Raw genomic sequence first — 14,517 nt, 5'->3', positions numbered from 1 at the left:
ATACAGCTTTGGAACATCATGAGGATTAGTTTTGGGTGAACGATCCCTTTAAAGTGCACCAAATAGGCTACTAAAGAGTTCTTTACAAATAAATTAAATAATCAAATGTAAAATAATATAAAATGTTATATTTTATATTGTCGTGAATGGGTGTCCCTTATTTTGCCACACTAAAGGTGGCAACCCTAGTATGTCATCAACACACTTCAGAAGATGCCAAAACTAATAGTTTCATTGTTGGGACTAAAAACCTAAAACTGGAAGCCATAAAAGACCACGAATCATCCAAATGCCACATCCATTAATCTGCCCTACTCATTTAATGAAATGTATATCAGTTCATGGTTTGTGTGTGTATAAGAGAGAAAGAGAAAATGTCAGTATTTCATTGAGACTTGAGATTATATAAACTGCTTAAGTATTGTAGAGCTTGTAGTATTAATTTTCACATGCAGTTACACATTGTCGGTTAAAACCAAGAAAGTGGCTGGTAAAAACATTGAGTGGCTGGTAGATTTTGAAATCCACTAGCCACAGTGGCCGGTGGACAAAAAAGTTCATTTCCATCCCTGATATAAAACATGTTTTTACATTAATAAATATTGTAACTATAAAATATTATAACTTTCATTTCTAAATGATTTAAAAAGTGCTTGACACAGTCGTGCAATATATGCTGTGCAATTTTACAGAAGTTAATTTATCAGTTGAGACCACAAGAAACTCTGCACCTGTGTTAGCATAGTAATTAGCCATTCAAAATGTGATAAGAACGTCAAACGGATTAATGCGTTGGATCACAATGTGTGACAGCTGCGTGATTCACTGTAATTTTGATTTAGGACCTTCTCAGATTGCTTTGGTCATGATAGATTGTTCTTATGATTGTCAGTAGGAAAGATACCAGAAAATATTTCTCAGTTCCTATAGTCTAAGGGTAAAATATTACAAAATCAATAGATTTCTTGACGTAACAAAAGAATGGCTGCATAAAACAACACTGACAACAACTGCAAGACCTGAATGTTTTATTTGGCAGCCATCTACAAATCCGCCAGTATTATACAGCTATACATTAGACTTTCTTGGAAGAAGGACGTTAAACTGGTAAAGGCTCCAACCCAATCCTGCCACATACATCTAACAATTTCAAGTGAGGAAAAAGATCATCATCGATCGTGAACAACCATCAGCATGTTTTATTTTTGTTATGATGGTTAGAGCGCTTGCGTGTCTGATGAATGCTTTTAAGGTCAGCCTGTTTGTACTCTTCACTTATGTTGCTGTTGTAATAATTCCTGCCTGTTTGTTTTCTAGATGGCTTAGTTCAGAACAGTGTCTTTCCGTTATTCTCAGAGTTTGACGTGTGCAAAGAGCGGATGGCTGTTCAAAGCTCTTAAAGGAGACCCAGGAGCTTTGACACAAAATAAGTAAAAGCAACTTTAATTATACTATGGGAAACCAGTGAATGTGCCGCTTATGATAGTTACAGCTGGCTTCCTGCCTAAACCCAGACTCTCCACTAATGAAAGACAGCCTCTATCTCCGTCAGGCCTTTGTGCTTTAAATTGTGAAGGTGCTTGATTAAACAACATGCCAGGCAGCAAAGCTCTCAGGGTGACTTCACATTTGGCTAACTAATTACACACTCACTGACTGTTTAAGGTCTGGATCTGGAATTAACTGCGACAGAATTGAGTCATTCTGGTCATGAAGGCAGAACCTTTAGCCTGGATTGTGCCGGTAAAGTAATGCAGATTTATGCGGATTAATCTGCTTTTCTAAACACAATGAAAGTAAAAATAGGTCGGCGAACATTTAAGATGTCATATTTTTTTGTCTGTGAGGCCAAATAAATGTAGTGAGAGCAAAAAAGTTGCATATTTTTAGTAAAATGTTTTTATTTTAATATATATATATATATATATATATATATATATATATATATATATATATATATATATATATATATATATATATATATATATATATATACACTCACCTAAAGGATTATTAGGAACACCTGTTCAATTTCTTATTAATGCAATTATCTAATCAACCAATCACATGGCAGTTGCTTCAATGCATTTAGGGGTGTGGTCCTGGTCAAGACAATCTCCTGAACTCCAAACTGAATGTCAGAATGGGAAAGAAAGGTGATTTAAGCAATTTTGAGCGTGGCATGGTTGTTGGTGCCAGACGGGCCGGTCTGAGTATTTCACAATCTGCTCAGTTACTGGGATTTTCACGCACAACCATTTCTAGGGTTTACAAAGAATGGTGTGAAAAGGGAAAAACATCCAGTATGCGGCAGTCCTGTGGGGTGGTGGTGGTGTAATGGTGTGGGGGATGTTTTCTTGGCACACTTTAGGCCCCTTAGTGCCAATTGGGCATAGTTTAAATGCCACGGCCTACCTGAGGATTGTTTTTGACCATGTCCATCCCTTTATGACCACCATGTACCCATCCTCTGATGGCTACTTCCAGCAGGATAATGCACCATGTCACAAAGCTTGAATCATTTCAAATTGGTTTCTTGAACATGACAATGAGTTCACTGTACTAAAATGGCCCTCACAGTCACCAGATCTCAACCCAATAGAGCATCTTTGGGATGTGGTGGAACGGGAGCTTTGTGCAGCCTGGATGTGCATCCCACAAATCCCCATCAACTGCAAGATGCTATCCTATCAATATGGGCCAACATTTCTAAAGAATGCTTTCAGCACCTTGTTGAGTCAATGCCACGTAGAATTAAGGCAGTTCTGAAGGCGAAAGGGGGTCAAACTAAGTATTAGTATGGTGTTCCTAATAATCCTTTAGTTGAGTATATAAATATATATATATTACCTTTTACAATACATTTAAAATACAATTCTCTAAATTTTTCCGTAGCACCCCCTTGTGGACCCCAATTTGAAAACCCCTTCTATGTGCTATAGCTACTCATTATGCCCAGGAGGTCCACCCATAAAACACTGTCACCTGAAACCTCACAACAACTCAGTTTTCTCTCTTCGCAATGAAAAATGAAATGAACACTCCCCAGTCGCCCACTACAGAGCACAGTAATCAGCACTTCAAACATTAAAGTTGGACCACCGTATGGAGCCTCCAATATTGACGTGTTCAGCATGTTCCTGACAAGAAATCCCCAGTTGTACAATAAAGTCCATATAATGGTGGTTTCTTTAGAGTAGGGGGGTGAGCGGGGGGGCATGGACTGTAATCCGCATCATTCCAGTTTGGTGGCTTTGAGCTGCTTATCACCAATCCCACATGGTCTGTCTGGTAACTGAAGTTCACCACCACTCAATGGGCCACTGAATCAATTTCTTGCTCTGCGTGACACAAGAAGCTGCGTAGGGTCAACGTGAACCACAGAGCCGTGCAACTTGATTCCATCTACATGTCGGTTAATTTTTTTCCTTCTGAGACTGGACAGTAGAGAGTTTTATAAAGATCTCTCAAAACCACACTTGACCAGATAGGAGACATATCTGTCCAAACTGTTTCACAGAAGATATTGCAGGGATGAAGTGACCCTGACCATTTAAAGGAAGTTTTTTAGCTTTTAGTATGACTATTTAAGGTTAGGAATAAGCGGGTGTGTTCCAAAACAATGACCAAATTCACATTTAGGAGATATAAAGCATTCAAAACTTACAGTCCCTCACTTCAGTTAAAATGGATCACAGATTTGTATGACATCATCGCAGACTTCACCTTCTCATCACATCTTCTGTCCAATCAAATGCTCTCTAAAATCTGAAGCCCCCACCCCCACCCTCCCTACACTATAAATAGACGCTGAAGCTGAGGCTGAGGCTGAAATCGGTCAGTTGTTCACACATTTACTATTTTCTACATAGTGAATGACACATGTATGTGATAGGAAATTCAGACAAGTGTAAATATGCTTTCAGTTGAGGAGAATTAAGTCTGGTTTCACATTAGTTTCACACGCACTGCCGCAGCACACACACATACACACAAAAACACCAACGGCTCTGGTCTAGACTAGAGACACAAGAGCGGATCATATGCGCAAGTCGGTGCAGACAACAAACATATCGGACCCATTTAATTGCTGCACAGAATGCTGTTCAAAGCGATATGGAGGAGATTATGATGATAACCGCTAGAGATTAGGAGGTGATATTAACGAAACGCTATTGGCTGTTTTAAAAAAGGGGAGGAGCTGCTTACAGCTAAAGCCATTTCAGGGGAAATGCCGTCAACACATTGAATATCATTATTAACAAATAAACATATTTATTTTAATTATTTTAAATAGGAGTGATCATTTGTAAGTGTCTTTGTTTATGGTTTATGGTTAAGTGCTTGCAGAAGAGTTTTATTTATGCAAGATCTAGCTACGTTGTTGGTTAAAAAAGTGAAGTAACATATTTCGCACCTGTCTTGCAGGCGTTTGCAGCTAACTCCAATACAGAGAGTGTTGTTCGGCATGACCTGCAAAACCCGATTGTGGCCCGTTATATGCGCATCATTCCTTTAGACTGGAGTGAAGAGGGACGGATCGGCCTCAGGTTCGAGATCTACGGATGCCCGTACTGTAAGTTGACACTGCACTGTCACATTCCACCTAGATGTCATCCAATAGAGTAGATATCAGTTAAGACAGCATTGTATGGAAGTTATTTATATGATGCTGAGTACATATGATGCTGAAACCTATTGGGATTTTTTCATCTTAATAACTGTGCATTATTTTTTTTATGTAGCCTAATCTTTATTATAGCTGGAACATTTGCTAAGCTCAGTATAAAATTGACAGTTTTATATATTGAACGTTTCTTTTTATACTGAGGAAACGTGATTCTAAGCTTTTTTGCATCACTAGAGTGATTAATATGCAGTGCAAGATGGCAATATATATGCAGAAAGATCCTGATACAATTAAAAGAAATTGGCTGACACAACTTTTTTTGAAAGTCAAGGTCAGCCATCCATCCCATACAAATCATTTCCATGATTTGCACAGATATCCACTTGAATGCCACCCTGGTGGTCACTAAAACTGAACTGAGAACTGGTCTTGCTGAACACAAAATGTAGGCTACATGTTTTTTCTTTTCTTTGCACTGAAGTTGTGGTTGCAGGATAAGCTATTTTATTTAATCATCTTACAGAGACAGCTTTGCTGGATTTTCATTTGTTTGAAAGGTATCAGTCATTGAAAATCATGGATTTAAACAGCAGTGCTTTCCAGATGAGTGGATGTGTTTTGGAGCAGCTGTCTCCAATGAGGTCAAAAAACATCCTAAAAATTTGAATGAGGCTCACAGGGTAAGCGCCCCCTGTAGGTCATGTTTGTGAATTAATGGGATTATTCATTCCACTTGCTTCAGTTCATTGCTATTCTTTTTTCACTTTCCTTTCATTAGCAAAGAGAAGAAATTACATCTATGAACTACCAACATGCTCTGTTTTCTGAAATGGAGTGTAGCCTTGACAAATTCATCACTTTCATTAAATTAAGTGCTGCTAAATTGATCTTGATAACAAATTTCAATTAACACCCCCTTAAATTGGTTTGAGAAGTATCACACTCAGTTCTCTCATTACAGTGATGTAATCATCTGTCATTTAACCCCAGACCAGAAGAACCATCTTCACTAATGATTTTTGTTAAACTAGAAATGCACAGATTGCAATTTTCTTGGCCGATTCCGATTTCCGATTTTTTTTTTATTGTGACCTATATACAAACATATAAATGACAAACAGAAATCTAATTTTCTTCAATGGTAATAAAATAAGAACAAATAAACACATTTCAAACAACAGCACAAATAAATGCAATAGAATAAAGAGAGATATGAAATAAACACAGCTTTTTAGGTGGATATACAGATAAACAGTATATTTAGGTAAGACATACTACAGAAATTAAAGTAATCAATTGTAAAATAACACTGGATGGTCTTTATTGTAAAAATTAAATAAAGATGAATGCCTACAATTAGTTACAAAAGTTATTCAGTCAAGAGCAGAGTGATTTTCTTTGTCTTTTGTTCTTTTATGAACATAACAGACAGCAGCAGGAATATTAGACTGCTGTCACTTGTAAGACAGCTGTCACTTTCTCAACTAATTAGGTTCCAAAACTGAATAGTCGCCAATAACTCATACAAAATTTTGTGTGTATATGACCGTTTAAGCGCAGTAAGTCACTCATTTGGTACTCACAAGCTGTTTGAGAGGCGGCTTTATGAATAGGTGGCCACTTGATCATTGGTGTGTGTGCTTTTTGTGCGAAACCTGCGGGAACTATACAATTATGCGCAATATAAGGCGAGTGTGTGTCGCTTCGTCGTCAGAGAGAAGAGACGTTATTGCCTGTGCCGCTGTCAACAAAAGGGGCCGGCTCAAAATCGGTAAGACACAAGACTGACCGGCTGGTTACTGGTCTTTGCCGATCATGCGGAGAATCGGGTACCAGAAATCGGCTGATCAGTGCATCCATTTGGCATATTTTAAACCATGATTCTCAAACTTCTTACTTTATTTATTTATTATCTATTTATTTTAGGATGAGATCAAAATAAAATCCTTGAGATTGATCAAACTGCAGCATAGTAGACATTTTTCTGTTTTTATACTGCCATTGAAATAATGATAGTGTAAATAAATCTGACGCCTAGCTCTTCTGAATGTTTCTATTTATGACAAGTATGAATGAAGCCTGATAGCTTTAGATATACATATCATTCCTCAAGCTATTTTTCTTCTCATGCCGAGGGGGTTTGGCTGCACTGATTTTCCTGTCGGAAAGGTTCTCATCCACATGTGCTCCGTGCTGGTGAAACTGCTCATATTCTTTAGTCATCTCATGCAGGTGATCACTGATGCCGATAAATATGCGCCACCATCTCCAAATGGTTGTTTATGAGAGCATAGGGAGGAATAAATACACAGTATTCTCACCCTGCTGGAAAATCCCGATTAATCTTTTTAACATTTATTTAAAACATTTATTTTGGAACATTTATTTCTTACTGGTATTAACTGATCATTAGCTGGATCAAGCTGACCTGCAGCAAGGACTGTCAAACAGTCAATATCCATCTTGGATGCTATAGTGTCACATCTCTCTGTTTTTTTATGTTTTACACCTTGAGTGCCACATTTTAGTATCCTAGAAATCTAGAAGCACCCTCGCGGAAAATCTAATTTGCGGCCAGGGTAGTCTAGCAACTCTCCGTTGGCTTGCGAGCTGGATAAACCAAACTCTGGTCTGGCCAATCACATCGTGTATAGAGTCGGTGGGCGGGCTTAACATAATGACGGCAGAGTTGCGGCGGTTCCGCGTGCTACTTGTAAACAAAGAAGCTGGTGAACAGCGATCTTTCGAATCGGCTTTGGCCGCGACTCTGGAAGACTTGGAGTTAAGCTTTTCTTTGAGAAAAGAACAAAGAACGGCACTGAAGTTATTCTTAAGAAAGGAAGATGTGTTCGGAGTTTTGCCGACCGGATACGGCGAAAGTTTAATCTATCAACTAGCTCCGCTTCAACTTCTTCATTGCTCTGGTTGGTTGTAGCGCTATCCTATTGGGTGCAGAGGGAATTTGAAAGACAAACGTTTATCACGCCCCTTGGATTGAGCCCTGCCAATGGTGAGTTCCCAGACCCAACATCTTGATGTGTTCTGGCTTGTCAGGCTAACATTTTAGATAACAATATAAAAATTTCAAAACAGTTGAAAATCAGTGAGCACAAATAATTGCAATAATGATTGTCATTTTTTTTTACATTCAATAACATTCAATAGTGACTACTAGCTTGAACCTGCTAATCATTACTGTAGTTTACAGCAAATATTTACCAGCATACACAAGCTAACGACCCAACCAATTACTTAAACCAATGTACAGTATGTCCATCCTAAATCAGCTAATGACCAGTTTGAACTAGCTAATGACCATCTTAAGCTTATAGGTTATAACCGTTTTGAACCAATCTTAAACTAGCTTACACTAGGTAATGACAAGTTTAAACCAGCCAACCATCTTAAACCAGCTCATACTTTACACTCTTTGAGAAAAAAAATTCTAAACCGTACCAAATTAGTTTTTTTTGGCTTTGAACCCTTTTTTGGTGCTAAATAGAACCCTTTTTTATAAGGTTCCATAAAGAACCATGCGGCCCCATATTAATTGGCCTTAACTACTATGTACTTACATTAAAAATTAAGTACAATGTACTTATTGTGTTCAAATTGTATTGCAAAACACCTTTGCTGATATTGAGGTGGGATACGGGTAGGGTTAGGGACAGGTGTGGTGGTATGGGTAAGTTTAAGGGTAGGGTTAGGTGTAAGGGAAGTGTCAACTGTGTAATTACAAATCTAACTACAGAAATTAATTACAGACGTAATTATATGCAGGTATTTTTTAACATGTAAGTACGATGTAAAAACATGTATCAATTATTTATTAAAATGTTAGTACATAGTAGTTAAGGCCACCTAATATAAAGTGGGTCCAACCATGCTATGAAAGTGTTATATAGCACCTTAATGGTGTTATATAACCTTTTCAATAATAGTTTATTTCCAGTTATATTAGTATATTCGTATCTTCATATTATTAATGTTAGTATTATTAATATTATTTGTATGTATTAATATTGTTTTTTAGTACTCTATCTGCCTGGTCTTATAATATCTTGTTGCCTCTATTTTGGTTTTACATAAAAAATAAATAAAAAAAAACAGCATGTTGTGTGAATTAGTTACTTTTGTATTACAATGGCAAATTGTAGCAAAAATGACAGTGTTCTAACAACAGTTGTTAGCTGAGTACATTAATAAATAACAATTGACATTGAACATGATATAGATGTAATGAAGACCAAGTTCCAGTGAAATATCTTAACAATCCTCTATGGTGTCTTTACGTCCTTCATTATGTGTGTATTCAAGTGTCAGTTTCTCTCTGCAGATGATGAGGTTATGTGTAAGTGACAGCATCTGAAATACACAATTGAGTTTGGTTACAGTTTGTCTGTACATTAGATTATGTAAAAACAATTGTTCAAAATGAGCGAAAATGAACAGTATGGATCATAAATTCAATATCTCTGTTACTTAATTTGTGGAGAAGAGAAGATGAGTATCCTCAACTGAATAGAGCTGCTCACACTTACATGCTCTGTTAAACTAAAAAGAGAAAAGACATAATTGGTAGGAAACCAGTTACACTTTTTAAAGTTATAATTTATAGATATTTTAAGAAATAAATAATTTACCTGTTGAGAGTGTGTTGACAGTCTGTGTAGTTGGATGGCTGAGCTCCAAAAAATCAGTAATGAGGTGGCTTCGACAGTTACAGATTTGAAAAACAAAAAGGCGGGAATAAAGAACCCTAAACTCTAACAGAAAGAACCATTTCAGCAAATAAAGGGTTCTTCAGGAAAATACAGTTCTGAATAGAACTGATACTACATGCAAATAGCCTTTAAAGAACCATCTTTTTTAGAGTGTAGCCTAGGTGATGACCAGCTTGAACCAGCTAATGACCACCTTAAGCCTTCTTACGCCATATAATGACCAGGTTGTACCAGCTAATGGCCATCTAAAACCTGCTTACACCAGCTAATGACCAGTGTGAACAGTTAATGACCAGATTAAATGAGCTAATGACTATTTTAAACCAGCTTACAGAATGTAATGACCAGCTTGAACCAGGTAATGAACATTTTAAACCAACTAATGACAAGATTGAACTAGCTAATGACTATCTTAAACCATCATACATGGGGGTGGGAATCATAGGGTACCTCGCGATATGATACGATGCACGATACATGGCTTATGATACCGATAATATCACGATACAGCAATACTGCGATATATTGCTAGACAATCCTATAATGATACACTCACCTAAAGGATTATTAGGAACACCTGTTCAATTTCTCATGAATGCAATTATCTAACCAACCAATCGGTAGTTGCTTCAATGCATTTAGGGGTGTGGTCCTGGTCAAGACAATCTCCTGAACTCCAAACTGAATGTCAGAATGGGAAAGAAAGGTGATTTAAGCAATTTTGAGCGTGGCATGGTTGTTGGTGCCAGACGGGCCGGTCTGAGTATTTCACAATCTGCTCAGTTACTGCTCAGGATCCATCATGCCTTGTTACCACTGTGCAGGCTTTTGGTGGTGGTGTAATGGTGTGGGGGATGTTTTCTTGGCACACTTTAGGCCCCTTAGTGCCAATTGGGCATCGTTTAAATGCCACGTCCTACCTGAGCATTGTTTCTGACCATGTCCATCCCTTTATGACCACCATGTACCCATCCTCTGATGGCTACATCCAGCAGGAAAATGCACCATGTCACAAAGCTCGAATCATTTCAAATTGGTTTCTTGAACATGACAATGAGTTCACTGTACTAAAATGGCCCCCACAGTCACCAGATCTCAACCCAATAGAGCATCTTTGTGATTTGGTGGAACGGGAGCTTCGTGCCCTGGATGTGCATCCCACAAATCTCCATCAACTGCAAGATGGTATCCTATCAATATGGGCAAACATTTATAAATAATGCTTTCAGCACCTTGTTGAATCAATGCCACATAGAATTAAGGCAGTTCTGAAGGCGAAAGGGGGACATACACAGTATTAGTATGTTGTTCCTAATAATCCTTTAGGTGAGTGTATATCACGAAATCTGTCTAGATATGAAAACAAAATGCCTGTGAAAAGGTTAAGTGCAGGTTGTCTCTCTTTATTCAAGTCCAAACTGTTAGAAAACAGCTCAAAAAGTGTTTCATTCTGTAAATTAAATTGAACATTTTAAGCAAACTAAACATTTTCAATGAGATCAGGGTGATGGCTTTGCAAGTGGCTTTGTTTGTGGTATTACCCGTGCACTTTACTTTTACCTGGCAGTTATTTTATATTGTATACTCTTGACTAATTTTGCTTGTCCCATCAATGGTATAAAAGCCGAAGTGGGTCCAGACTTTGGACTAAGACTAAACGTGGCTTTGGCATCTATTATTTTACTCGTTGCCCCTTTAAAACCCTCTTTTTACTGCGACCGACCAGTTGAGAAACACTGGGGCCTGGCTTAGTTAACTTATGTTCACATTTCCCTCATTCATGTGCTCAGCGCCACCTCGAGGAGCCATGAAGTAGCGCCAGTGTATTGATTCTCGTATCAATTCTCTTATCTCGACTTGTATCGATTCTTGTATCGATTCTCTTATCTCGACCATACCGAAGTTGGTACTTTTCATTTTTAATACACTTATCTTAAGCCTACAATAGGTAATAAACTGTTCAACAGTTTGAAGCAATCATAAATCAAGCTTACTCTAGGTAATGAAAAGTTTAAACCAGCCAATAACCATCTTAAACCAGCTCACACTATAGGCGATGACTAGCTTGAACAGCTAATGACCAGCTTAAACCAGCTAATGACCAGGTTGAACCAGCTAATGACCATCTTAAACCTGCTTAAACCAGCTAATGACCATTTTGAATCAGCTAATGACCAAGTTGAACCAGCTAATGACCATCTTAAACCTGCTTAAACCAGCTAATGACCATCTTAAACCAGCTAATGACCAGGTTGAACCAGCCAATGACCATCTTAAACCAGCTAATGACCAGGTTAAACCAGCCAATGACCATCTTAAACCAGCTAATGACCAGGTTTAACCAGCCAATGACCATCTTAAACCAACTTACTCTAGGTAATGACCAGTGTGAACAGGTAATGACCAGATTAAATGAGCTAATGAACCAGCTAATGACTTTGTCCAAAACCATTTTCTAACAATCACTCGCATATGCAAGTAAATCATCACTCTGGGCGACTAAATAATATGTATCATTAGTCTATCACTAATCAATTCTTAGATTTTACTCTTCAGTGTTAGAGGCTAAGTATAAGTTTAGCAAATATATATTTTCACTTGCTGAACACTCTGACTGAGCGCTTGAGAGTTTTGCTCTCCGTCAAGCGATCTGTATTGTTTCAATTCAGCTCAATGGATGCGAGCGTACCTGTATTTGACGCACCGTAAACTCTAGTGTGAAGGCGTAAACTCTAGCTGTGTTTCCCACACACACACGCAGAGAGAGTTTTACATGCCACACAGAATCGACACGCTACATGTAAACAATATTCTTTGTTGCATTTTCCTGTCAAAATAGCAGTGGGCGGGACTAATGCGCAAACGGCAATCTCATTAGCTAGCGCTCATCTATTACCGTCCCTGTTTAGATTTCAGCAAATCAGTTCGAGTGAATGCTAAAAACATGATTAATATTCATGAACCCAGCAGCTCATCAACCCTTAGTGCATTGTATATTGTTATTAGTAGTGAGCAGTAGTATTATCTCTATTACTATCTTTTAATAATAATTACTATTATCTATTTTTTTTACAGAAACACCACCAGTCAAGTTCAGTTAAAATGACAAATATGCATTCATACATTGTTACCAACAAGTGTGTGTGCCACGGTGTGCGTAGAGGGTTGCAGGGAAATATTAATATATACAAAAACACTTTTTTGGCCTTTTTCAGTTTCTCTTCAGACACGGAAATGCACTGACTGTTGCGTGAAAATAAATAAGATGTGCAGTAAAAGAATAGAGATAGCCCTTCTCAGGAAGCATAGAGGGAAAGAATGGGAGTTAGATAAGCAAGTCCTGCAGTGGAGATGAAGCACAGAATGAGAATGAATGCAGTGCTCTGACCTTGTTGATCGGGCGAGAACGGATGAATGCATTCGTGATGGAGGTGAAGGGGATTGGCAATGGAGAGAGAAAGAGAGAGCGAGAGACAAGAGGAGTGGTAGAGCAACTGGCCAGACACAGCACACATACTCATGCATTAGTGTAGTAATCAGTCCCCAGCAGGGTGCATGGAGAGAATTGAATTAATTCCACATTCAGATACTCTAGATTCAAACTCACACACACACGATCACACGCTACATACTACAGGCATCCCCTGGTTGTTATGCACATGACAGATTACACTGAATGCATATTCTCAACCGATTTTTCCATGTAGAACAATTACAGTTGTTGCGTCATTTTGTAATTTCCACTGCTAATATAAGCTGATAAATGCAAATTGATTTTACATGCCTCAGGAATGCATACAATGCATGAACGATCAATTTACATAATGGAAGGAAATATCTTACTCGCTGACTGAATTGAAAATAACACTTAAGGTAGACCCGAAACACACTGTCAGGGTTCTGTTTGTGTTTTGGACTTTCAGTTTGTATTTTGATTTCATTCCTGTGTTCCTTTGTTCATTTTCCCGCCAATCCTTTGTTCCCATGGTTACCCTCATTAGTTTATTTGTCCCAGCTGTGTCTAGTTAATTATCTTGTTTCTGTTCACTACTTAAGTTGCACCCTGACCTTCAGTCTTTGGCCCTGTCCCAAATGGCACACTTCATGTGCACTTTCGGTCTTGTGGACTTACAATGGCCGCTGCATGCACATGTCCGTTAAGTCCACGAGACCGCAGGGTGTCCCATTTGTCATTTTAGGTTTCAGAAGTGTGCTCGCGAGCGGCCCTTTTGAGGTCGATATGCACCCTCGATGCGCACTTCTGCCGAGCTCGCACTGGTGCAAGTTACGCAGCGGACTTCTTCCCGGCAGTCAAAGCGGCATTACGTCGTTAAAGTGCGGACTCAGAGGTAGACCGTGAGGGTTTAGGGTGCATTATTAAAGTTTAAGTTTGGGTTTTGATCATCTCGAGTCTTCAGCCTGTTCTTGTGCACGCGGACCCGTTACACATACTCTGTCTATATTATTTTTGCACCATAAATCATTGAATTATGTTTAATTAACATCATTATCACATTGTTTTAGTTAGAATTCTGTCACATTGTTTTAAAATGTATATGGTTTTATATATATATATATATTTCATGAATATTAATCATGTTTTTAGCATTCACTTGAACTGATTTCTTGAAATAAAAACAGGGACGGTAATAGATGACCGCCAGCCAATGAGATTAGTTCCGCCCACTACTATTTTGACAGAAAAATGCAACAAAGAATATTCTTTACATGTAGCGTGTCGATTCTGTGTGAGTAAGTAAGACTCTCTCTTAGGGGTGTAACGGTACACGTATTCGTTCTTTAATCTTTAACAGTTAATAGTAGGCTTGTTTTAATCGCGGAACACACTTCAATCCGAGTTCCCACACGAACATATTAAGTATTCAGTCCATTTTATCATGAAATTCAAACGATAAAATGCCGTTTTGACGCTCTATGTGGCGTGACTGATCACAATTCAAGCGGCCGCGCGATGCGCATGCGCGTGAACGCGATCGATCATCTCTTCCTAAAGAATAAACATGAATGACCATCTGAAGGTATGCTGAGGATACATTACAACTTACTGTCATGTATCACATGTGGTGTAATCGCTAAATCAGTGTATCAACGGCGGAAAGACGTCAATGTAACTGCTTGTAAACTAAACAATGTCATGTAACG

At 38.3% G+C, this 14,517-nt stretch overlaps 1 protein-coding gene across 1 annotated transcript in view; it reads left to right on the top strand.

The window, feature by feature from the left end:
- cntnap2a (contactin associated protein 2a) overlaps nucleotides 1-14,517 on the top strand; it is a 573,759-nt gene that overhangs the window by 243,917 nt on the left and 315,325 nt on the right. The window contains exon 4 of the mRNA XM_079806533.1: nucleotides 4,429-4,576. Within this exon, the coding sequence (XP_079662659.1) occupies nucleotides 4,429-4,576 (148 nt within the window). The remainder of the gene's footprint in view (nucleotides 1-4,428; nucleotides 4,577-14,517) is intronic.

The sequence above is a fragment of the Gobio gobio genome (assembly GCF_949357685.1).
Source record: "Gobio gobio genome assembly, chromosome: 23".
Classification (NCBI taxonomy): domain Eukaryota; kingdom Metazoa; phylum Chordata; class Actinopteri; order Cypriniformes; family Gobionidae; genus Gobio; species Gobio gobio.
The sequence above is the reverse complement of the archived record's forward strand: the minus strand, read 5'-3'. Positions and strand labels throughout refer to the sequence as shown.